Below are 26,326 nucleotides of genomic sequence, written 5' to 3' on the forward strand. Positions count from 1 at the left end.
TGACTTGAGCTAGATCAGGAGGTGGGCCATGGGTCTACCTAGAGAATAGAGTATCATTGCTACCTCCTGTTGTACACTGTCATGCTGGACAAGCTTTGACAAGCATCTCTAACACTCAACAGTGTTTCTCTTAAAAACTTAAGTATTTTACATTCACCTGAAATTTTGTTTCATTTGTTCCTATCCCTTAATGGATTTGTTGCTTTAAAAACATGACTGTATTTTTTCCAGCATTGCAGATGCAATCTGTGATCTTGGCTGGAGATCATGGACTGAATAGAGGTGATCCGGAATAGGGAGAGGCAGTTCATGCCACCCAGGCAGATAATGCACCTTTAACAAGTATTCAGGATGAGCTGCATCTGCGGATTATGCTTCACCCTGGGAACTGAAAAACAAAATGAAACATTCCTCCTACAAGTCATTTTTCTTACCTTTTCATTTTCTCCTTTTTACTTGAACCACCTCCTCCTCCTTGCCAATTAATGTTTGACACCATATAGAAATAAGCTCTGATTTCTCCCTATTTAATGCTAGCCACGATTTCATTTTATTCTTAAACTAACCTAACTTTTGGAAGTCTAAAAGCATCAAGCTAATTGTTGTAGAATACATCAGAAGATGCTGTTGTTAAGAGCTGGGTTCTGCTGTCACACACACATTTGTTTTCACAAGAAGGTATGACAAAGAAGAGCCATTCCTTGGCCCAAATATTATCCATGATATGATAAATCAAGGGAGTATCTATAAATATTTAGAATTGTGAGTTAGAAAAATGAAAGAATGACAACACCAAAAAAAATTAAGCGTGCTGCAAGGCTTACCACCATTACCATTTGTGGCTTCTGGATGAGAAATGTTTTCGTGCTGAAGTTAAATCTGAAAACCGTGCACTCTGGCAGACAGCTAGAGAGAGTTGGGAGGCTTTTCTACTTACTTTGGGGAGAAGACTTGGCTGTTTGTGAGCTTTAAGAGTTATTTGTGCATATCCTTTCTCATGGTTTCCCTGGGCCTTGAGTAAGTTCCTGTCTCGCACATCCGTATCAGTGTTCTTTTGAAGCCTCAAGAAATCTCGTGTTCACACACATTCTCTCCAAAGCTCAGCTTGTAGAACCTCGGTTATTTCAGCCTACCCACAAGCTAGCCCCGCCCGGACCTGGAAGAATGCCAACTACGTGTCTGCATTCTCCTCTCCACACAGGGTGTCATAACTCTTCCCAGGAACTAAGCCAGACTCACCTCTGTGATCATCTCTGCTCCATCTTCTGTGATCACTGCTAGACTTGGTCTGCTGTCTAATTGTTGTCTTCAAAGCCATCACCCCATTTATCCTGTTTTTTTAAAAATATTTTTATTAAGTATTTGAGAATTTCATTTAGCCTAAATGTTGCTCAACTGATAGATAATGAAAATGTGGTACCTTTATACGATGGAATCTGGCTCAGCAGTAGAGCAAATGGAATTATGAAAGGTGCAGATAAATGATTGGATCTGGAAAATATTATACTGGATGAGGTTAACTCAGACCAAGAAAGACAAATGGCACGTGTTCTCATTCACGTGGATCTTAGCACTATCTTTAGATATATGTGCTTAACTTGTAGTTCCTATAGAACCAGGAAAGTGTAAAAGTGCAACTTCTATGGAAAGGAAAGAAAAATCTCAGGGAAAGGACTGCCTGTATTTTTATTCTTTTATTGTTTCAAGCAAGAAATCATATTCCAGATTCTTTGACATTGATGAATGCAAAATCCCCCATGGATACTGTAAGCAGCTATACATTGAAAACAATGTCCCCACTTGAAGGGAACATTTGGGGTTAGTTTTGGTCATCACCCTTTGGTGAGAGAATGCCTGCCTTGTTTGGCATCTTGTATGCAGAGGCTGTCCATAGGGCTAAGCACCCAGAAATGCTCAGGATAACCACGAGAACTCCCTAGACTAAAGAGTCAACAGTGATAAGTCTGAGAAACTTTTCTAAATAAATGTGGTTTCAAAGTAGAGGCTGTTGGGCTTACACAGAAAGTTAAGACTTTTGGTAGCTTTCTTGTTAGCACCAGGGCCATCTTGGCAAAATCAGTTTAATGTACATTCTGTCTAAGAACAATTTAACTCACATCAAAGTTAGACACAAAAGTTGCTAAGTTGTGGACCCTCACTTCCAAGGCCATATTTGTTCCCAAAAGCTTTCCCAGACTGGTCAGCTAGTTTCATTTCAAACAGCTTGTAAATGAGGGTAATAACAGCTTGTTCTTCCCAAGAATGCCCTCATTCATTTTTAGTATCACTAAGTGGGTATTTGATCTTGTGTAGTTGTTTTTAATTTGTCTTGAGTTTAAAACAAATTGGAATACTTCTCGTGAACAAGAGGAAATGACATGAAAATTTCAGTGGAAACACATCAGAGGACACTGAATTGAGATTCTACTGGGGTATGATTCATAATATAGTAAAACTTACCTAGAGATGAAATGCTTCATCTGAGCTAATTAACAAGATAGGGTGCTGCCGGTCGACATTAATTCTCCTCCTTTCCTACTGTGTTTCCATTTGATATGTAAATACCCAATCCTGAGGTTGTGGCCTTGAGGTATTCTAGCGTGGAGACTTTATGTATAATGAACAGCAAGTACATGTCTAGTGACAGCATCCATGTCTCCTTCTTGAATTTCCTGTATTGGGCCCAGTGTCCTTCTTAAGCATTGGTAGCTCGAAAAGCTTTGCTGGAATTCTTCCCTCTGTTGCCTGACAGGAGAATGCCTACTTTCTTTTTCACCAATCAGAACAACCATCTCATTTAACACATCTTTCTCCACATTTATTCCAACTAGGGCTGCCTTATTATCATAAGAGCCCAAAGCCATTTTGCATCTTTAAGCTACTTTCTTCATGAAAAGAAAAAAAAATTATATTTTATAATTGATTTGGTATAAACGTGAACATATTATATACAAAAATATTTTCCTCTTGCTTCTCAGAGACTCTCAGATGATGCCTAATTGGAAAGCGTCCAGTTTCAGTGAAGTCTAGTTTCAGTGGGTGGGGAATCTGCTGGGAAGCCCGGACTTTATATTGTCCCCAGAGAACCTGCACTTCCCATTCATAAGACAGTATTGCTGGCATCCTCCACCTACTGGAGTATCAGAAAATATATGATAAGACACAGGACTCAATAAAAACCTGAACCTTATAAGAACCCAGACTTTTGGGAATGCCAACATGATGTATTATTTAGAATTGCATTTTTAAATAGAAAATGGAAGGTGCCTTTGAAATTTTGATAGGAATTGGACTATTTTCGGTAGCCTGGACTTTGTTTTTGAGGCAGAGTATCTCTGTATAATAGCCATGGCTATCCTGGAACTAGCTTGTAGACCGGGCTAGCTTCAAACTCTCAGAGACCCACGTGCCTCTGCTGGGGTTAAAGGTGAGTACCACCACATCCAGCTACTCTGGACATTTTAAATATATTTATTCTTTGCATCCATTAACATTTCCCTTTGTGGGTATCTTCTTCAGTTTCCTTCATGAGTGTTTTGTCATTTTTAGCATGGAGTTATTTCACTTATTCCTAAGTGTAAGGATGTTATTATGAATAGAACTGTTTTCTCACTTGTTTTTCATATCTCTCATTGCTAGTGTAACAGAAATGCAACATGGTTTGTGATGGGAGACTTTTCTGAGGGTTGTGTTTTGTGGAGAAGTATGGAGCATATTTTACTTTAATGCCATTCATTGATTCACTCTTCAAAGGCTATTCCTACCAGCTGTGAGAACAGCATCCCCTGCTCCGTTAGGCACAAACTTGCCCCTTTATTCTGCTCTTAGAGATATGAAGTATTTCCATGTTATTTGCCTTCATTTTCATAACCTGAATTAGTAAGTTTGTAGATATTTTCATTTCATTGGTGATATGAATTCCTTCTACAGCTTATTTATTTACTATACTTCATCTAAGTTGCTAGTCTTTTCTAAAAAATTTTTACACTTATTTTATCTCAGCATTGATTTATATCTTCCACATTTTAAAATTGCAGTTGAAAATCTGGATGAGTATAATAAGGTAATAAATTTCTGTATTTAATGGTCTTTGAAATTAAGTTCTCTAATTAAAATTGTTATATTAGCAAAACGTGCATATAAAATGTATCTTTAGGAGCTGAAAATCAAGCAAGAGTTGGAAAGAAAATAGTTATGAAACATATATTTAATAAATGACAAATGTCCAAAATATACAAAGAGAATTATGCCCTGAAAATAATACAGTGAACAAGCCAACCACAAAGGTTGCAAGATTTGAACAGACATTTTACAAAAGGAGTTGTAGTATACACATAGAAAGATGATCAGAGCTATCTATTATCAGTAAAGTAAAAGTTTAAAACCACAGTGAGATATTTTTTCATACTAGAATCACTATAATTAAAAAGGTTGACCAGAAAAATGCTATATTGAGGATGTGTAGAAATGAGAATATTGATCTATTCATGGTACAAATTTGGAAGGGCATAATTACAATTATAAGACAGTGTCTTAAAAAAAGAATAAAAAAGAATAGTGTCTCTTTTTTCATTTTGTTGCTATTTATTAATTCTATGTAAAAATTACTTAAAATACTATGTATCTCATACCTTTGCTTCCCCTGGTAATCTTTATTACTTGAATGTGATCAGTTTTTAAATGTTTTATATTTATGCCATTACAGTTAGCCAATGCTATCAGAAGATCACATCTGCATTATAAAGAATTATGAGTGAATTTTAAGATATTTAAAGAAAGTAAAATTGAACAAAACAAGATGTTACTATTAATTCAATGTGTAAAAGATAGATGTGTGTTCTTTTCTTAATAAAGACAGTATTAGTTATTCCTAAATTCCAGTGTTGAATGAAAAAGTAATAGCTATATTATGGACATTATTTCAAAGCAAATAATGTTCATTTAAATTTTTAAAAGGTGCCAGAGATTTTAAATTGTATATGTTGATGAATAAAGATTCCAAAGAATATAAATTATGTTTGATCAAAGAAAATTTTAATTAACAATTGAGAATATGGCATCTTAAAATGAGGACAGAATCTATTTTAAAGCTTTACTTTGCAAACAGGTAAGGTATACCTTAAAAACAACTTAAAAAAGAGAAATTAGCTAAATGAAGACAGTAGTAGATGCAGTTGGCTATTCAAGCAGTTCTGCAGTTCTCATATAACTTTCATATCAAAATTTCCAAGAACTGACAGTCTTAATGACCTAGAAACAGAGTAAGTGAAGAGCAACAAGTAGCTGGCTTAGAGCATTCGTGACCTACGTGCAGCATTGTTTGGGAAAGAGAATAAAACATATCGTGGAGTGCTTCTTTTTAATCTGGAAAGTCTCATAAAAGTCCAAAATCTCAATCTAAAAATCTTCTATTTCCTAATAGAAGAAAATTTTCAGTTCAGAGCAGGACAGAGATGACCTAATAAAATATTTAAGAGTGATCTGCTACTGCCTGGTTCCTCCATTCTTGTAAGTATAGAGAATGGATTATTGCTTTAATGTTTCATGTTGGGGTCGTATACACAGGTCAGGGGGCACCTGGAAAGATAAGTCAGTGCTGTATTAACCCGAAGCGCTGAAGACTGTGTAGTCCAGAGCAAGAGCAAATAATTACAACTCAGGAAAGAACGGAAAGATTATTGTCTGTAGAGGAAAGGGCAGAGGCAATAAACAGACCAAACGAGGTTGTAAACCAGAATTAGATACAGGTAGGAGAACTCCTGGCAGGATGACAAACAAGAAAAGTTTGATGCCAGAAGCCGTGTTTTGTGGCAAGACAGCAGTCTACTGGGTTAAGAAAGACAGTGCAGTGCCCCCAGTGAGAACCCTGTTTGCTGCAGCTGTTTGCCTGAGAAGTTCTGTGCGCGGTCAGTTTTCCTCTAAGACTATCTATCCACAGCTGGGCATGTATTTGGTTCTAGCTCACGTACGTTGTAGATCAACGTTTTTGCCTTGTTTGCACTGAGCCTGCACATCTAGAAAGTAGCTGGCGTTTTTGTATACCTGCTCACGGGACTTCTCGACACAGAGTTCTTACACCTTGCAATCTATTTCCGTTTCAGCCTGGACAGTCGCAGACGGAGTAGTGTCACCACATGGTTTGAGACATGGCTGTAGGAAACAACACTCAACGCAGTTACTCCATCATTCCGTGTTTTATATTTGTTGAGGTAAGTATATTTTTAAAGCTATGAACAAGTTGTAATAACAGATGTCATGCTGGGAACATGTATTCTTTTATGAAGTTACTAATGATTGGGTCAAATTTTGATGGCACAAGGGGACTTAGATAATTTTAAAAGATCATTTAGTGAATAAGAAACCAGAAGTAATAAGGTTTTGAGACTGTGTCTTTGGAACAGAGTACGTTTTTATTCTGTTTCTTTTGTTTTCAATGTTTCTGTGAATATATTAGCTATAAAAGTGAATGCAGCACTTTAATTAAGTTCTTCTTTAAAAATCAATATCCTTTTCCAGAAGTTCAATACGGCAGTGTACCAATGTTGCTAGTTGGTGGTCTTTTGCCTCTGGAGTTTATGGATAGATAGAACAGAATTGGCCATTTCCACTATGCATTTTTCCCTGTGGTGTTAGGAAAGTTTGGATGATATATTTCTTGTCATGCATTTCTGAATTGCTCCACTTTTCTCCTGCATCTGTTCTGCTAGCTTCCAACATCCTACCCCACGGCCCTTCTCTCTATGGAGTATTTGCTATGGAGAAGACGAAAATGTCGACATTTGAGAAAATTGGGGGTCATATGGCTGAAAGAGTATTTCCAAACTTATCCGAGAGTAAAATGTAGATTTTCCTTCTATATCATTGCTTTGGTATTCTTGAGATAAGTCATATGAGGGATTATTTTATCATAAATATAAGGCTTAAAATATGAACTGGAAAGAGCTGGAAAAGTGCCTGGGTATCCATCTAGTCTCGATAACTGTGTGAATAGTTGCCTCATTTCAAGGGCTAGCTGTAGCATCTTCTATATTGTACATTTTGGGGTCTGACTAGGGATTATTATGTTGATACATTTATTATGTGTGAAAACGAGCTTTTAGGCTAAACTATGACCTACGGTAACAACATCAGACTTTCAGTAACTGTGAGCAGCAATAGTTTTCTTGCTTTTCTTTTGCTTTGGACACAGAATCTCCCTTCTTAGTGTAGACTGCTTGACCTCACGGCAATCCTCCTGCTTTAGCCTCGTGAGTACTATTATGGGCAAGTATGACCACACCTAGCTGTAACTTTTTATGTGCAGCCTATGAATCATAGTGGCTTTTTAAGTTTAAAGCCATTCTGATCTGTGTGTTTTACCTGGTGATCATTTTGGGGCAGTTTAGTGTTACCTGGCAGTTTGTTCCCTGGTTGATATTTGTGAACGTGCGTGCTGGCGTTACAGAATCTAGTGGGGAAAAGGTCAAGTTCATATAGAATTAGTTAGGCTAAAACTCTGGAAGCATAGACAAAGAACGTATCTCTCCAACATGCACACGTTACCTTTAACTTACAATGTCATGGACACCACTGGTCAGATAGTACAACAGAGTGTATGAGTTGTGGGTTCTACCTCTTCTTGTTGAAATTGTCATTGATAAAAGGAGCTCTTCTTTTTTTTCTTGCTGCTTATGCAAAACACGTAAAGAGAATATTGTTTTCTTTTTTGTTGTTAAAAATAAAATTGATAGTGTTCTAGAGGATGCTGGGGAACAGGTCACAGGTCATCAGGTCATCGTGTTTATTCTCCCAGCACACTTTTATTTCAGATTCACCCTCAAATCCAACAGGAACCACGTCTCAAAGTAAAGGATACTTTATTCCTGAAAACTGTACCTTTCAAAGGCTTTTATCTCTCTAATGTGTGAATGATGAGCTTGGCTGGGTCAAGCAGAAGCTAGAGAGAGATAAATTAATCCTTCTGTGGTTCCCCTTGGCGCTGTCATAAATCTGAGTTTAGAAACCTGGAAAAGAAAAAAATGGTCCATTCTTTTCTCTTCGCCCCCCCCCACCCCAGATCCATTCTTATTTTGTACAGGAGTTCAATGTGTATCAGTAGTCTCTTCAGAATAGGCAGGATAGGTGGGGATTAGGTACAGAACTTAGTTGAAAATAAAAGAAAGAGAACCTTAAGGTGGCTCCCCTGAGTCTCATCTATTTCATTCATTAAAAAATAGATTTTTTTTTTAATTCTTCCAGGCACTGCAACAAGAGTATCAGAAAACACAGCACAAATCACTAGGTTAAAATGTCAATTGCATCAGTGAATATTGCTTTTTAATTAGGAAAGACATTAAGCACAAGGAAACAAATTCAAAAACCTACCCCGTAAGGGCAAAACTTATAAATTTGCCATATTTGCTTCAAATGTTTTTTGTTTTTGTTTCTGTTTTTTTGCTGAAAGAAAGTAAAATGTTGCAGATGTGGCCAAAGTCTTAAAACATAGAATATGATCCACATGTACCTTTTATTTTTTATACATTATTAATTAAAAATATACTTCCCTTTCCTCCATCCAGCTCTTTCCTCCAACTCCTTCCATGCCCCTCATTCTCAAATTGATAGTCATTTCTTCCATGATTATTTTTGTTACTTATACACACACACACACTTTTACAAATATATAAATGCAACCTAGAGAGTTTATTTTTGTTTTTTGTGTACGAATGGCTTCAAGCTGACTACGTTGCAGTGAACAACCAGTTGGGGGTTCATTCTGGAGAGAGACTAGCTCTCCTCTGTAGGCACACTGCCTTACAAAGCAAAGAAAAATTCCTCTTGACAGAGGCTAAGGGCAGCATTTGCCTTTGTGTATAAAATTAAATATTTAGAGGGTAGTTTGATGCCATGTCGATTTAGCTAAACAACAGTAGTAAGTTTTCTCTTTTCAGCCATAGGATTTTTGTTGGGTTTACAGTGAACTCTCTCCTGTGGAATGAGCCTCTAACCCAGTCAGAGACAGTTACTTACCCTCCTAACAGGCATGCCACTGTTGCATGTGAGTACATCTTGTCTGGCAGGTTGGTGCTGTAGATTAGAAGGTTGGCTTCTAGTGAAGTCCGTTAGTGTCTTTTCTCCACCGGCAGCCTGTAGAGCACGGTCTGGTACTACGAAGGCTGACCAGCAGGGAGGAAGCTTTCTGTTCAAGTCATCCGGGGTGTGCTGCATCGTCAGCAAAATGGTTTTACAAATTATTTCTGGCAAATAAGCAAGACAAGTGACAAGAGTACTGTTTTGTGGGCCTGAAGGCCTCCCTGATCAACTGTTGATCAATAGTTGCTGAGGATATCCAACACCTAGTACTGGGGCAGCATTGCCAGATATCCATGATTTCACCTTCTAGCACGTTTCTCTGCACCTACACTTTTTAATTGGATTGCGAATAGGTTTCCTTTTGTCTATTTCATACACCCTTCATTTCAGCCAACCCTACCTCTATGGTTACCTCCCATTCCAATTTAAACCCTTCTGTTGCAGTATTCCCCTCTCTAGTTTCATATCACATGCATTCTACTATAGACCTCTGTTGGTATAAAGTTCTTGTGGAATGTATACAATTTACTTTGTTCATTCAAATACTGATTTCTCTCCCCTACTATCTGATTTCAATCCCGACATTGCCTTGTGATGCTTATTCTACCTCAAGTTTGTGTAAACATGCCACCATTTGTTCTCTGTATTTTCAATAAAACAACCAGCCAATGCTGAGCGATAAGAGAATAGGGTGGGACATCGTGGTCCGGAGAGGAGGAGGAAGAAGAAGGTGGGAAGGAATCTGGGAGGAAAGATGGGCAGGAGAGGACTTGGAACCACTAAGAGAGACTAACAGGACCTTAGATATGACTAAAAGCAAGTATAATGTGGTAAATCTGAATGGTAGGAAACTATGCAGGCTTGAAGGATTAGGATGGAGAAATCATTGCCCAGCATTGTGCTCTAGGTTAGCTAAATACATCCTACTCTCTATGTGGTGATTTGGGTATATAGCTGGTTTATGAATAACCACTGTTTAACTAAAAGAGAAATCAACATTAAATATTAATAATCAACAACATACTTCCATGATGGCATTCTCTATCCCAGTGGACCTTTTCTGGTTTCTTGGCTTCTACAGGTACTCCAGGCTAAATACACAAATATGAAGACTGAAACAAGGGTGCAGATCTGAGAAAGGACATGTGATGTTTGTCTTTCTATACCTGGGTTACCTCAGCATATTTTTTTCTAGGTCCATCCATTTACCTGCAAAATCCATATTTCTGTGTTTCTGCACAGCTTGATAAAAATTCCACTGTGGATATGTAACACATTTTAATTATCAATTTATTGGCTTATGGAAATCTAGACTTTTATTTTCTAGATATTATTCAGTGATGAACATGGAGGCTACTGAGTCGTTTGGGTATATGCCCAAGAGAGGTGTAGCTTGGGCATGCAGTAGTTCCATTTCTACCTCTGTGAGAAACCTCCACACTGAATTTTATACTGACACATAGTGATACTCCCACCAACAGTGAAAAAGAGTTCCTCTTTCCTCACTTCTGTGCTGCTACTTGTTGGTATTTGGTCCACTGATGATTCCATTCTGACTGGGGTGAAATGGACCTCTCAAATAGTTTTAATCTTTAGTTTATCCTTTAGCGGGTTTTTCAGAAGTCATAAATCACAAAGATTCTTAATACTTGCCTGACGTTGGCTTCTATTGTGCTAACTAAGGGACTGTCACTTTACTTGGCATTGTGTCTCCATGGCTGGAGCAATCAACACTATTCTGCTCCCTGACTTTATTAGTGCTGCTGCAAACTCCTCCAGCATTACTCTTTTCAACAGGTGATCTACTTTTTCTTTTCAGTTGATTGTAGTATTTGCCCCCTTTGCCTGGGTGTGCTCCAGTTTCTAAGTGTGAATTGCCACTATGATTCCTTTTGTGTTTTCACTATGAATGACATATAACTATATCATCATGATTAAAATGTTCTCTTGTTGAGGGAGAGGAGGGCTCATAAGACTCAAAAAACAAAAGTTACAACGGTTAGAAAGTTCTTGGAACTTAACAAGGTTCACAAGGTCCCTCTTCAAGATTATAAAAGCAGTAAAACAATTTCTGGGGACTGCCCCGCTGGCTGATATAGATGGTGAAGAAAGCTGCAAGGATACAGCTCTCATGAGTCATCACCCAGACCTGACTGGGCTTTCCAGTGATTTAGCTGCCTTCGCATCACCCATGCTCTTGTAAGTAACCCCAATAAAGTCACTGGCTCACTCAGTTAGAATAGAGAGAAACCCTTTTTTTTTTCATCTGGCATTAATGCTCTCTGGGTGAATGCATGTTTGCTCATGCCCTCCCCCAGGAAAAGTCACCCAACAGCGAACACTTAAGCAGTGTTCCATTTTCTTTTCACTCTAACAACTTTCTGTATCCTATGTCTTTCTACTTCTTTCTACACTTCTCCTCTTTGCTCATCTTGCTTCTATTTAATTTATATAAATTCTCTGTTTTTTTAAACTTCCTACTTCATAGTGTTATTTCATAGCTTTGGCTTTCTTTAATTTTACATACTTTCAGAATTACGTGCTGATATTAGTCCTGTTATTTGTTGTGTCTGCTGCCATAGCTCACATAGATAGATTCTTTTAGGATTCATGGGGTATTATGTTTGGGTATTATGTTTGTTTCAGGAGATCTCCAACTTCTCATCTCACAACAGCAACCAGGAGCAAGGGGGAAGCAAGAGCAGCATTGTTCTTTCTCTGAGCTCCACACTCTGTGGGCTCTGGCATTGATTCTCTCTCCAGAGTCCTCAGATTTAAACTATCTGCAGCTGGCAAAGAGCTCCTCTCAGAGCCCAAACAAAGCAAATAATCAGCTGCTGTGGACCATCTGAATCAGTTCCACATCCCACACCTGGGACCAAAACATAAACATGTTTACATCCACAACAGGGTATGTTTGGTTTACTCCCGGTAGTTGGTGAGGAGAATAGATGTGAACCGAAGTCTAGAATTCAAATTTCTTGGTGAAGCAGGAACTTGCTTGGAATTCGCTTGGGGTGCTGCCTGATGCTGTAGTAAGCAGCATTAAAGGTCTCATGGCAGTAACAGCATTGCCCTTAGCAGTTCTGGAATTGTACAAAAAAAAAAAATGAGAGGGGATAGGGTTTACAGATTATAAGGACACATGTAGAAAGTAAGAATAGAGCAAAAGGAGAAGAAGCAAAGCATTACGCAGAAAGGAGGGTGAGTTAAGACACATGCTGAAAGTCGACAAGTCAGGGTATTCTGGAACCCAAGGCCTGGAAGGTTGGGCATCCAGAGTGAATCCTTGTAACCGCTCAGTGCCAGTGAGTTTGTCTCTGACCAGAGGCTGTGACACTGAAAGCTTGACGGGTGGATACTGACCTGAGAGTCTAGAACGTAAAGGTTTTAGCACCACTGAAAGAGAAATCCAGAAATCTCTAAAATCCCAAGATGATCCATTGTACTGTTTCTGACCAATAGACTTTAGCTCTTCACTGTTTGGATTACAGTAGAAGAAACAAAAAAGTAGAAAGTGCTGGACGGAACAAAAGCTGGAGAAATCAGATGGAGTAGGAGAAAGAAAATTCATTTTGACAGGAGACAAAGGCTTTGTTTCTGTGCCTTATAGTCAATGATATTTTGGGGGCTCAAGACACAGGACTTAGAACGTAATAGGTAAAAAAAAAAAAAAAAAAAAAAAGATAAAATTGTGACAAAGGAGTAGGAGTTTTTCTGTGTTCTAAATTATTATTCTTTGTGTTCTCATTGTACCCTCCTGCTTTTCTGAATCCTGCTTTATCTTGCCTTTTCTTTCTTTATCTGTTATTTCAGCCACACATTTCAGACTTGAGAATCTATAGAAAGACTCTCAATTTCCCTAATGGAAGTGCCTCAAATTGCTGTCTCAAGAGTCTAAACAATAACAGTGTGTGCTGTTTTTGCTCTTCCATGCTCCCTTGCAGAAAATAGACATCTGTTTTAGACAAATTTATCCACATACAAATAGATTTCTCTAAGGACAATTTTATTGTCTTCTCTGTAAAATCATTAACTGTACCATCAAATTCTTTTCAAATATATTTGTGCTAAGTCCAAAAGTTTATATGGACCTAAGCTCTCTCAGAAGATTTTACTGGGCCTAGAAACCTTCACATGATGCATGCAGTCAAGGCTTGACATATATGCATGAAACAGGGTTTTTTTTTTTTTTTTCTATTTTGATGGTTGATTTTATGTGAAACTTTTATTGCCTGTGTCTGACAATTCATTTCTCTCAAATTGAACCTACCAGATGATAATGATAATTCACATCCTGGGGATAAATAATATGATGTTCAGCAAGAACTTGATGTTTCTGAGATATTTCTTTGGGGTGAAACCTCACATCTGTTGAATATCAAGTGCCATCAATGTCTGCATTGTCTTAAGGACCTCTGGTTTTGGAAGACGCCTCTTCACCCACCTTTCTAGCCTAAGCTTGCAGCTTCTTAGCTTTAGCTGTGTTAACTATCTGTGTTAACAGCTCACATTCTAGCTCTTAAATTTTTAAAATTTATTATTTATTACATTTATTCACTTTGTATCTTGCTGTAGCACCATCCCTCTTCTCCTCACAGTCACACCCTTCCTCCCTCTTCTCCCCCTATGTTCCTCCCCTAGTCCACTGATAGGAGAGGTCCTCCTCCCCTTCTGTCTGAGCCTAGCCTATCAGGTCTCATCAGGAGACTAGCTGCATTGTCTTCCTCTGCGGCCTGGCAAGGTTGCATCCCCCAGGGAGAGGTGATCAGAGATCCTGCCACTGAGTTCATGTCAGAGAGAACCCTTGCTCTTCTTACTAGAGAACCCACTTGGAGACTGAGCTGCCATGGGCTATAACTGTACAGGGGTTCTAGGTTATCTCCATGCATGGTCCTTCATTGTAGTATCAATCTGTGCAGGGCCCCTTAGGCCCAGATTTTTTGGCTTTGTTGCTTTCCTTGTGGAGCTCCTGTCCCCTCCAGGTCTTTCTATCTCCCTGTTCTTTCATAAGATTCCCTGCACTCTGCCCAAAGTTTGGCTATGAGTCTCAGCAACTGCTTTGATACCCTGCTGGGTAGAGTCTTTCAGAGGCTTTCTGAGAGACTCTATTCCGTTTTTCCTGCTTCAGATGTCTATCCCATTTGTGATGACTCTTACATTTTTAAACCTAATTCATATTGAAAATATTGTGTAAAATTTTTAATCAGATTTTACTAGTTCCTCATCTACAATGTAATGGAAAAAATGTAACTTGTTCTGAAGTTTTCTAACTCCAAGTCCTAGGTCTATCGTTTGTTGCTGATATAAACTTGAGTTTGTCCTTTAAGATTTCATTTACTTTGTTAAATAGAAAGAAATAGAACTGCATCATGGGAGCTTTTGAAAAATTAATGAGGTGAGGCACCTGAGCATTCTTGCTAAGAAATATGTGCTTGATAAGAATAATTTTAAAGTAACAGTGCTGACACAAAGATAAAAGTAATCCAACTATACAGGTGTGCCCGTGTACACATGTACACGTGCCCACCGACACACACACAAACACACACATGAACACCAAACACTGACAGAGAAGACAACCTCTGAGTAATTTCCTACCCTGATATATGAACCTTTGGGGCTTAAATAGTTTTGTTGAGAAACTTCAAGAGTGTGATAGATAACAGAACAATAAAAATTGTATGACTTTTAAGTTACATTGATATTAATGATAGTACAAATATTAACGATAACGTTTTGGGACTGTATTTTTGTGTGTAAACATCATTTGAATAATGCTTTTAGTGCAATCAATATTCAGTTGTCCGTTTTTGTAAGTATCAAGGTTTGCAGACTAGTATTAAAGATAGGATCCATCCTTGTCTTCACATCTTCTTCCAGGCGAGTGAAACCTCCTCTGCTACTCAGCACTTTGTTTCTAGGAGCAGGATGTTCAGGGTCTAGGACCCACTTAAAATCAATTCTCACAAAGTAAGAGAAGTGAGGACTGGCAAGATGATCTTGTCTTGAGGCCAAGGGACCATGAGAGAAGGTAACAATCTTGGAGAGTGTCGATTAACTTGACCCTAAATCAAAGGTGTGGGGTTGAAAATCTGGCCACCTTCTCCTCCTGATTTCCTCAATGGTCAGTTCTCCTTCCTGCACTTGCAGGAAGAGAATAAGAATCCCGTGCAGCTCCTGGGGAAGGTAGATGTTTGTACAAACTATATAAATAATGGATTCAACCTCACAAGTAATGTAGAGGAGGCTAGGAAAGGAGTGAGCAGTGGCAGAGTACCTGTGCTCTCATCAGCATGTTAATAAAATGTATAATTCCCTTCAGACATCTCAGCAACTTCCAATCCACAGATACTATATTCCATCACCAAATAGATCATAATGGAAAATCTGATACGACTTTAAAGCTGGATGTTTAAAATATCAGTAGGACAATATTGATCCTTGTAACAGAAATTTGTCTTCGTATTTTAAGTTCAGATGAAAAATCGGAAGTACAAAGAAGCCAATTGACTTTCCCAAGGCAACAAAAATCACCATATTAAAGTTCAGAGTTTCGTAATATAAACTAAAATATTCTTTTCCTTCACTGTATATGTATATACATCACTATTACATGGAATAGGTGAACTTGCTCCAGTAAAGAACTAATTAAAACAGTGGTACTCAACTTATGAGTTGAGACAACACATGGGTTACATATCAGATAGCCTGCATATCAGCAATTACATTACAATTCATAACAATAGTGGCATTATAGTTATGAAGTAGCAATGAAATAATTTTGGATGGGGGCACCACACATGAGGAGCCATATTAAAGGGCCATAGCATTAGGAATCATTGCATTAGAGAAAGGAAGTCCTTGTTCATGTCTTCAGAGGCCAGAAATGAAGATACACAGCACTGTGTAAATGTGAACTTCTCTTCCTAGAATCTATCATCCTTGAAGAGCCTAAAGAGCACTTTTATATTTTGATCCAGATAGATTTTAACTACCTAGAGACCTTTGGAAAATCATTTGGTTTGATGGCGATTTATATTGACTGATGAGACTCAGAAAACATTTTGAGCTCTGATTAGTTAAATGACATTCTTTCTAAAAAGATTTACTTTTATTTTTATGTGTCTGAGTGCTTTGCCTGCATGTATGTTTGTACACCGTATGCAGGCTTGCTGCCTGCAGAGGTTAGAAGAGGGCACCATATCCTCTGAACTGGGATTACAAACAGTTGTTAGCTGCCATGTGGGTGCTAAGATCTGAGCTGGGTCCTCTGAGAGAATAGCAGGATTCTTAACCACTGAGCTGTCTCTCCAGCCCCAATATAACATTGTTGTTGTTTTTTAAGGTATTTTGAGTGACTTCTACTAGGTTCTATATAGTAGAAAAATAATCACCAAAGTCTTTCAGTTATATAGAATTTCAGCATTTTGGCATTACTTGGTTTGGAGTTAAAATATAATACTAATAAGACTTACCTGATTCAGCCAAAACTCCCATGTGTTCTCTTAATTAATGAATTATTCATTAATTCATTTAATTAATGAATTATTAATAATTAATAATTCATTAATTATTTACTTTGCATCCCGATTGAAATTTCTCCTCCTTCCTCTCCTCTCAGGCCCTCCCTCTCCCTCCCTTCCTCCTATGTCCACTGCCTTTCTCCTCAGAGAAGAGGAGACCCCCTATGGATATCAACCCGCCATGGCTCAGCAAGTTGTAGTAGGACTGGGCATGACTTCTTCTATTGAGGAGACAAGGCAGTTAGGGGAAAGGATCCAAAGGCAGGCAACAGAGCCAAAGACAGCCCCTGTTCCTGATATTACAGGTCCCACATGAGGACCAAGCTGTACATCTGTTCCATATGTGTAGAGGGCCTAGGTTTGTCCCATGCATGCATGCCCTCTGGTTGGTGGTTCAGTCTCTGTGAGCCCCTATGGGTCCAGGTTAGTTGATTCTGTAGGTTTTTTTGTGGCATCTTTGACTTCTCTTGCTTTTTTAATGCTCCCCCTCCCCTTCTATAAGATTCCATGAGCTCTGCCTAATGTTTGACTGCGGATCTCTGTTATCTATTTTCATCTGCTGCTGGGTGAAGCCACTAGTTATGCTAGCTCCTGTCTGCAAGTACAGCAGAACATTAGTAATAATGACTGGGGTTGGCTCTCTCATGGCATGGGACTCAAGTTGGAAGATTCATTGGTTGTCCGTTCTCTCATTTTCTGCACCCTCTCTATCCCTGCACCTTCTACAGGCAGGAAAAATTGTGGATCAAAAGTTTTGTGGCTGGGTTAGTATCCCCCTCCCTCCACTGGAAATCTTTCCTGGTTACAGGAGGTAACCATTGCATGTTCCATATTCCTTACTGGGGTCACCCTCATAGATTCCTGGGAGTTTCCATTGTCCTAGATTTCTAGCTTGTTCGTGTATTCTTTCTTACATGATCCTACATGATCTCATTTTCTCTTTTGTATCTTTAGAGATAACTACCAGGTTAAGTTCGGAGCATCCAGTTCTGTAAGATGTAAATAATTTTGTAAATACACATTAGTTTGTATTGTGCCTTAATATGTCAAAATAATGGAAGCAATTATATTTTCACTGTTAAGGCACCTAACACATTTGTATGCATAGTTATAACTTTATAAAAGATTAGGCAATGTATAAAAATCAGCCCAAGCTATTGACCCTCACTGTATGGGATAGATTCTGCACTGGAACTCACTGTGTTAGTAGCGCGACTGACACACAGGCTGCTTTCTTAAACTCAAGTCCAGGCATGCTGTTGATAGTTCTCTGTTCATCTCATTCTCTTCGGAGCCAAACTGTTGGAGCCTCCATCACAGTGTGGTTCCATGATTAATTCAGTAAAGGGAACAAGCATGCAGACTCATAGAACTGACCTTTAAAGCTAATAGTTAGTCAGATATGTCATTTCTACTAACATTAGCCAGAGTCTCAAACTTGTAGCCATTTCCCTCTTCTAAGGGAGTGTAGATTTACATCCTACATACAAATGAATGGGGGAAAGAGAGAGGGTCTTTCACAACCCAAATGGCTTATCACTAAGTGTCCTCGTGGGTTCTTTTCCCACTACAAATGACATTCTGCATTATTTGGAGGATACAGGTTTACTTGGCCATGTTCTAGTTAATAAGACACGGAAAAATGTTTGCAGAGATTTTTTTTCCATTAAAATTATTTATGTAGGCGATCCCTTTGCTCAAGCAGAAACAAGTTTCCATGAAGTAGTAGGTTAAAGAGGTGACTCTAAATTAGCACACCCTTCAGACTCCAAGCACCCCTCAGCTCAAAGATGACTGTCTGTGCAAGAATCATACATATCCAAGAAGTACCCAAAATACATCTACTAGATCTCCCAGCCCATAAAAATAGACAACAGAAATACTCACTTTTTAAAAGAGTTGTTAAAATATGTTTGTGAACAAAGAAGTTTGTTAGTGTGCTGCAAATCCCAAAGTATATAAATCTGTCTTCCTGAAATAATCATAAATGTGAACAAACTTTGCTACAAGATGACTTATTATTTTACTGTAGTCTGTAATGCTGAAAATCAGAAGTCCTATTATTAATGCACAACGGGTGTATTTGAAGATTCTTGTCCATCATCTAGTGAAACAGTGTGAATCTATCAAAATTGTACTGTAAGAAATAGGTAATCCCATGAGGAAATAGTAGGATCACATACTTCAAGGAATCAGGAGGGGAATGAATTCAGAATAGTTGAGATTTGACTTTCCCACACTATGCCAGCCTGTGAGTATGAATGGCAGACACCACAGTATCAACATGAACCAACATTGCTACCCATTGCTGACATCTGATAACACAGGATTCCAACAGTCCCACGGGAGTTCCTGAGATTTCTGTCTGCACATATGAAGGAGTCTTCTCAACCCCTCCCCTGTTTTTGAGACATGGTCTTCCTAAGTGGCCTAGAACTCTCTATGTAGATCAGGCCTCAAACTCACAGAGATCCACTGCCTCTGCCTCCTGAGTGCTAGGATTAAAGGCGTGCACCACCCATCCAGCCTGGGCATTGTATCTTGAACTTCTGCATATAGACCTCCTTTTCATAGGACACAGGCATAAAACTATGTACTTGTTGGAGAACCAAAACTGAAAATGGGCGTGTCTTGTCTCTCCTTGTGTTCAATTCTCCTTGTGTTTGTCATGTACATTCACTCACAGAAACTGAGTTTTGAGGCTGATAGGCCATATTAACCTCTCAGACACCCTCTGTCCATTAGATTAGTGGCACCAAACACTACACTCTTAGCCAAATAATCATTCATGCAAATGGAGCAGCACAGATTTAAATTTTTGTACCATTTTGGAAATATGCATGTGTGCTTATAAAGAAGCAATGCACAGAAGTTACTGTTTTCCCCTGGATATTGGGACCTAAAGTATATGTTTTTCTTGACTGTATATTACTTTTTGCCAGAAAAAATATTGATTACTTTTTGAGATTACATTATTATTGATGTTTCCCAATGAAATTCTTTATTTAAAAAATGGTTATGTTTCCTGAAAGTTGAAAATTAATTATATTTACAAAAATCCACAAAGTCTTATATCATTTCTCATGGAAGAGCTCACAGAAGCAATAGTGGGGATTATTCTTTCTTTCTTTTTTTTTGGGGGGGGGAATTATTCTTTCTAACACTTGATTCTACATGTCCTTCATCAATGCTAATCCCTGGTGGGTATTGTTCTAAATAATTATAATCCTGCTTCCTTTGTTGGTCTTGTTTTTGAAAGTCTTTTTGAGTATTTTAGATTCTTCTTTGATTATAGGTTAATATGTTAAATTGTTCATTATGTAAAGTAAGCAATTGTTTACTTATTTTCAGTTTTAGAACCGCATTTCCTACACACATGTGTAATTATCATTTTCTAGCCAACTGGCAGCTCTGGCTAAGGTACCCACTATGACCCTCAGTCTCGGCTGCGTATTACAGTATTATAAACATCCCTTTCTACAGTTAATGATGAAAGCATTAACTTAACATCTTCAACAAGTCATTGGTCCAAATATTTTTCAGATAAGGTAACTGAAACTCAGAGATTAAGTGACATCACACAACTAAGTACATGCAAGGTTGACGGCCAAATTTGTAACCCTTGATCCTGCCATAATCAATGGCAACTTAACTCAAAGCGCAGAGACTTCATTTTCTACCCCAGAGTCAAATTTCCTGCAGTCTTTCAAAGCTTGCTCCTTTAGCAGAACTTGTGTTGTTCAGTATAATGTGAGAGTATCTGATCATTTTTGTACTGATGTATCAGCCATTGGATGAATAAATGATTATCTATCTAAGTGAGTTTTCAGAATTAGACCTTCAACGTTAATTCACCCACACACTCATTGTATTGTCTTTAAGAAGAGCAGCTTACATTTTCAGAATAGAGCATATAAAATGATATATGTCTATGGTCTTCTCCCTAAGACATTGATTGTCCTGTATGGGGTTAAATTGAGTCTCACTAAAACAGGATTTTCACACTTGGTCTAGAGACATCTCTATTTTGGAGTGACTGGTAAGCTAGTTAAAATTTGGGTTTCTGTACCCAAACACTGTGCTTCATCAGAATGGAAAGGAGAGAAGTTATATTAACAGTTTCTAAATTGTTTCTGTAGGTCATTCTTTTGCAAAGTTTAAGAACTAAATAAAGTCATTTTGAATTAGTATAACAGTGTATGTAGTAGGTTCAGACAGTACCCCTGCCTGTTTTCCTGAACCCATCCTAAGGATGCTCACAGTGTCTACAACTATCATGCAGAATGGGTCTTCATCCTAAGGCTGCTCTGGCTGTAAAACCACATTAGGCCTATGGGTTGAGTAAGTGGTTTGGGGCTGAGGCCTGAGCACTCTTTACCAAAGAAGAAAGCATGATGGTGGATCAGTTTCTTGGTAGGACAATCTGCTACAGCCTCTTACAAGGTCCCAAGCAAGATAGAATGACAATTGCTCATAGTATAATCTGCTCATTGATCATCTTATTAGCTTTTCTTCCCTTCCCATCCTTCATGTCTTTCTGAGGATAATTTCATAAAGTACTTGTATCCATACCTCTGTTTCAAAATTCACTGTAGAGGTCTTCCAAAATAAGAAGAGAATATAGCTGGAGCTGGAAAATTTTCCAGCTGAATTAGTGATAAGATTTGGACAATGGAGGGCTAAAAAGACGTTTAAGATACGTGATTAAGGTGACTTTGTTAAATTCAAGATCCCTGTGCTTTATAGCGTCCTTAAAACTCAGTCAGTTTAGGTGGTTTTTTTTTTTGTGTGTGTTATCATTTCTGTGCATTCACTGACATAATGCAAAAAACTTCCTTAATCTGATTGATAAAAAAGTACTGTCCTATATGAATAAAATCCATTTATAAGTGAGTATATACCATGTCTATCTCTCTGGGTCTGTGTTACCTCACTGAGGATGATCTTTTCTAGTTCCATCTATTTGCCTGAAAATTTCATGATTTCCTTGTTTTTAATGGCTACGTAGTATTCCATTGTGTAAATGTACCACAGTTTTTTTATTGATTTATTTTGTTAATTACTATTTATTTACTTTATATCCCAGCTGTAGCCTCCTCATTCATTTCCTCCCAATCCCACCTTACCTCCCTCTTCTCCTCCTTTACTTCTCCCCCAGTCCACCGATAAGGGAGGTCTTCTTCCCCTTCCATATGACCCTAGCCTATCAGGTCTCATCAGGACTGGCTGCATTGTCTTCCTCTGTGGCCTGGTAAGGCTGATCCCCCCCTCAGGGGGAGGTGATCAAAGAACCAGCCACTGAGTTCATGTCAGAGACAGTTCCTGTTCCCATTACTAGGGAAGGCACTTGAACACTGAGCTGCCATGGGCTACATCTGAGCAGGGGTTCTAGGTCATCTCCATGCATGGTCCTTGGTTGGAGTATCCATCTCAGAAACGACCTCTGTGCCCAGATTTTTTGGTTCTGTTGCTTTCCTTGTGGAGCTCCTGTCTCCTTCAGGTCTTTCTATCTCCCCCTTCTTTCATAAGATTCCCTGCTCTCTGCCCAAAGTTTGGCTATGAGTCTCTCAGCATCTGCTTTAATACCCTGCTGGGTAGAGCCTTTCAGAGGCCCTCTGTGGTGGGCTCCTATCCTGTTCCCTGTTTTTTCCCTCTTCTGATGTCTATCCTGTTTTTCTTTCTGAAAGAGGATTGAGCATCTTACCCAGAGTCCTTCTTCCTGATTAGCTTCCTTAGGTGTACAGATTTTAGTACGATTATCCTATATTATAGGTCTAATATCCACTTATAAGTGAGTATTTCCCATTTGTGTCTTTCTGCTTCTGGGATACCTCACTCAGGATGATCTTTTCTAGTTCCCACCATTTGCCTGCAAATTTCATGATTTTTTTTTTAATTGCTGAGTGGTATTCCATTAGTACCAGGGTTTCTGTATCCACTGTTTGGTTGAGGGACATCTGGGTTATTTCCAGTTTCTGGTTATTATGCATAAACCTGCTATGAAGATGGTTAAGCAAATGTCTTTGCTGTATGTTGAAGCATTTTTCAGGTGTATGCCCAGGGGTGGTTTGGCTGGGTTTTGAGATATGGCTATTCCCAGATTTCTGAGAAAGTACGGAATTGCAAAGTGGTTGTACAAGTTTGCACTGACATCCTGCAACGCACAGGCCCCAAGAAAATAAGCGCAGTGGACACATAAGCACTCTCAGCCCACTAGTTAGGGGAGTCTGACATGGACTACATTGCCTGCCTTCTGATCACTTCCCCCTGCTAGGACTTCCATAGGGGAGGAAGATGAACTCAGTCCTCATGTGACTAGATGAGCTGGAGTGTCCGGGTAGGGAGGCTCCCCTAGTCTGAGGAATATGGGAGAGGGGATCCAGGAGGAAGGGTGGGTCTGGGAGGAGAGGATGGAGAGGCCTATGACCAAGATATAAATTGAATTAATTAATAAGAAGAAGAAAAAGAAAAGCACTGTCATTGTCTAATTGTCCCTTGAAGGTCTTACTTCTCAGTGCTGTCAAATTGGCCATTAAGTTTTAACTTCTGAATGGTATTGTGTGACTTTACTTGAGGAAACTTGAATAAACATCACTTCACCCAACATTGTACCATGAAACAGCCCAAAGAAGTGATTTTACCCATTTACTGGAGTTACTTATACCTTCCTTTCATCTCTCTCTCTCTCTCTCTCTCTCTCTCTCTCTCTCTCTGTGTGTGTGTGTGTGTGTGTGTATTTTTATTCACTTTACATCCTGATTGTAGCCCCCTCCCTCCTCTCCTTCTGGTCTCATCCTCCCTCCCTCTTCCTCCTATCCCTCCTCCCCTACTCCTTAGGGGAAAACCCCCCATACCCACCTTCCCCAGCTCATGTAGTTGCATCCTTTTTACCTGTGGCCTGGCCAGACAGCCCTGCCAGGAGGAAGTAACTGAAAAGCAGGCAACAGAATCCATGTCAGAGACAGCGTCCCTGCTTTGCTTACTAAAGATTCCACGTAAAACCAAATGTAGTCCATTGACTACATATGTGTATGGGGCCTAGATCCAGCCCATGGATGGTCCTTGGTTGGTGCTTCAGTCTCTGTGAGCCACCTGGAGCCCAGCTTAGTTGACTCTATTGGTCTTCTTGTGGAGCTTCTGTTCCTTCTGGGTCCTTTTGTCCTTCCTTCCACTCTTCCACAAGGCTCCCTGTGCTCTGCCCAATGTTTGGCTGTGGGTCTCAGCATCTGTTTGGATCCATTGCTGGGTAGAGCCTCTCAGAGGACAGCTATGCTAGTCTCATGTCTGCAAGCATAGCAGAATATCATTAGTAGGGGCTTGGCTCTCTCCCGTGGGTGGGTCTAAGGTTGGGCTGGGTATTAGTTGGACAATCCCTCAATCTTTGCTCTGCACATCTTGTAAGCAGGGTAAATTTTGGGTCGAAGTTTTTGTGGGTGGAATTAATCATGAACAAACCAAATAATCCAATTTAAAAATGGGGTACAGAGCTAAAAAGAGAATTCTCAACAGAGGAATCTCTAATAGCTAAAAGCATTTAAAGAAATGTTCAGTGTCATTAGTCATCAGGGAAATGAAAATTAAAACAACTCTGAGATTCCATATTATACCTGTCAGATTTGTAAGATCAAAACCACAAATGACAGCACATGCTGGCAAGGATGTGGGGAAAGGGGAACACTTCTCCATTACTGGTGGGAGTGCAAATTTGTACAACCACTTTGGAAATCAATCTGGTGCTATCTTAGAAAAACGTGAATAGCTCCTCCTCAACACCCAGCTATACCACTCCTAGAAATATATCAGAAAGCTCTGTACCATACAAGGACATTTGCTCAATTATGTTCATAGGTGCTTCATTCATAATAGCCAGAAACTGGAAACAACCCAGATATCACTCAACCGAAGAACATATAAAGAAAATGTAGTACATTTACACATGGAATACTACTCACCTATTAAAAACAAGAAAATCATGAAATTTGTAGGCAAATGAATGGAACTGGAAAAGATCATCCTGAATGAGGTAACCCAGACCCAGAAAGACACACATGGTATGTACTCACTTATAAGTGGACATTAGACCTATAGTACAGGATAACCATACTGAAATTCACAAACCCAAAGAAGCTAAGAAGCAAGGAGGGCCCAAGGAAGGATGCTTGAGTCTCACTCAGAAGGGGAAACAATAGACAGTAGAAGCAGATAGAGAGAGGGAACTGGATAGGAGAGGGCGACAGAGGGAAATGAGGGTGTGGATCAGATTTGGGGAGACTGGGGGCAGGGGGACAAAAGGCTTGCAGAGGAGAAACCATGAGCAGGGGCATCTCTGAGACCAGCTGGAGTAGGGTAGGCTTCTGGAATGATATGGGAGTGACTTTAGCTGATACTTCTAGTAGCAGGGTCAGGGAGACTGAAGAGGCCACCCTCCAACCAGCTATGACTTCTAGTGGAAGGAGGAGTTCTTAGCAGGAGGTAACGTTTCAGGGGCAATAACTACAAAATAAGTGGACACATTGCAATTGCACGTCTAAGAAGAATTCCAACGCTTTATTGTTAAATTGTAAGTTCTTTTCAGCAGACATTTTTTCAGTTTGCATCATTGTGTAGGACAAACCATCTTGAAACTGAAATATTGTTATGCTCAATATTCAACCCTGAAGGAGAACAGCATGGGCCATGTTTGGTTTTAGCATCTGGCAGAATAGCTTTGCGATCTTCAGTAGGCCCTAGTTTTCTCATCTATAAGAGGGCAATAAGATGTGTTTTTCTGGATTGTTTTGAGGGTTAAAAATATTTAATCCATGGCCAGCGGAGTGTCAGAAACCACTGGTCCACAACCAGTCTAACAAGAAGCATATGGTGTGAAGACCCAGCATTTATCAGCTTGGCAAAGCCCCAGAGACATCTAATCACACAGTTCAATTTAGCTTGTTCTTTTCTTGTAATCCCCCACCCCCTCCCCAGTGACCCAGTTTGGTCCAAGGAAACATTGTTTATAGGATTCTGTGTAGTAAGCCCCTGACGCCGTAGAGCTGATTTATCAACCTGATAGCACACACCGAATCTACCTATATGATTTGTTGGCATTCTACAGAGATTAGTCTATTTTGACACAACTGAATATAAACATTGATAGTTCTGACCCACTCCTCAAGCAAAAGATGCAAAGTCACCCATTCATCCTGTCCAATGTGTTTGGAGGTTGTATGTGGACTCTTTCTATTAGAAAACAAGTACCAGGTGCATGAAATTTTTACCTTTGGATCCATCATTAAACCTGCATTCTATAAGAAGTAACAAGTTCTATGAAATAATTCCAAGGGAAATAAGGACCTCAGTTCTTCTCTAACGTAAATAATGTATAGAATGTGGTGACTTAGCATCATTATATGCCTCCAAAACAGCGACTTAAATGTAAAGAGTTCACCTGGGTGGCGATCCCAGAAACTTAGACCAAGCAGAGGAGTGGAAAATGAATGAGGTGAACATAGGGCGCATTAAAATCAGATCCTCACACTGGAGACTTCTGGATGGAGACTTCCTGAAGGCCTAAAATATGAGGTATCCCAACAAAGTGCCAGGAATACTGAAGTGTTCCTATAAGGTTCTGCATTATTTCAGCTTTACTGTGTTAAGACTTGAGCCTCTGCAAAGCCTCAGGCAGAGTCACTCTTGTAAAGAAACAGCCAGTGCCAAATGACTACGGCCCAGAGCTAACCCCCCCCCCC

At 39.2% G+C, this 26,326-nt stretch overlaps 1 protein-coding gene across 2 annotated transcripts in view; it reads left to right on the forward strand.

The window, feature by feature from the left end:
- The window catches only part of Plppr1 (phospholipid phosphatase related 1), a 266,024-nt gene that overhangs the window by 123,426 nt on the left and 116,272 nt on the right, over window positions 1-26,326 (forward strand). For both annotated transcript variants that reach the window (XM_055605246.1, XM_055605245.1), the window contains one exon: window positions 6,102-6,209. In XM_055605246.1, coding sequence (XP_055461221.1) covers window positions 6,147-6,209 — 63 coding nt within the window. In that variant the 5' untranslated portion in view covers window positions 6,102-6,146. The remainder of the gene's footprint in view (window positions 1-6,101; window positions 6,210-26,326) is intronic.

Source organism: Psammomys obesus, unplaced genomic scaffold (genome assembly GCF_907164565.1).
Source record: "Psammomys obesus unplaced genomic scaffold, mPsaObe1.curated_primary_1811, whole genome shotgun sequence".
Lineage (NCBI taxonomy): Eukaryota > Metazoa > Chordata > Mammalia > Rodentia > Muridae > Psammomys > Psammomys obesus.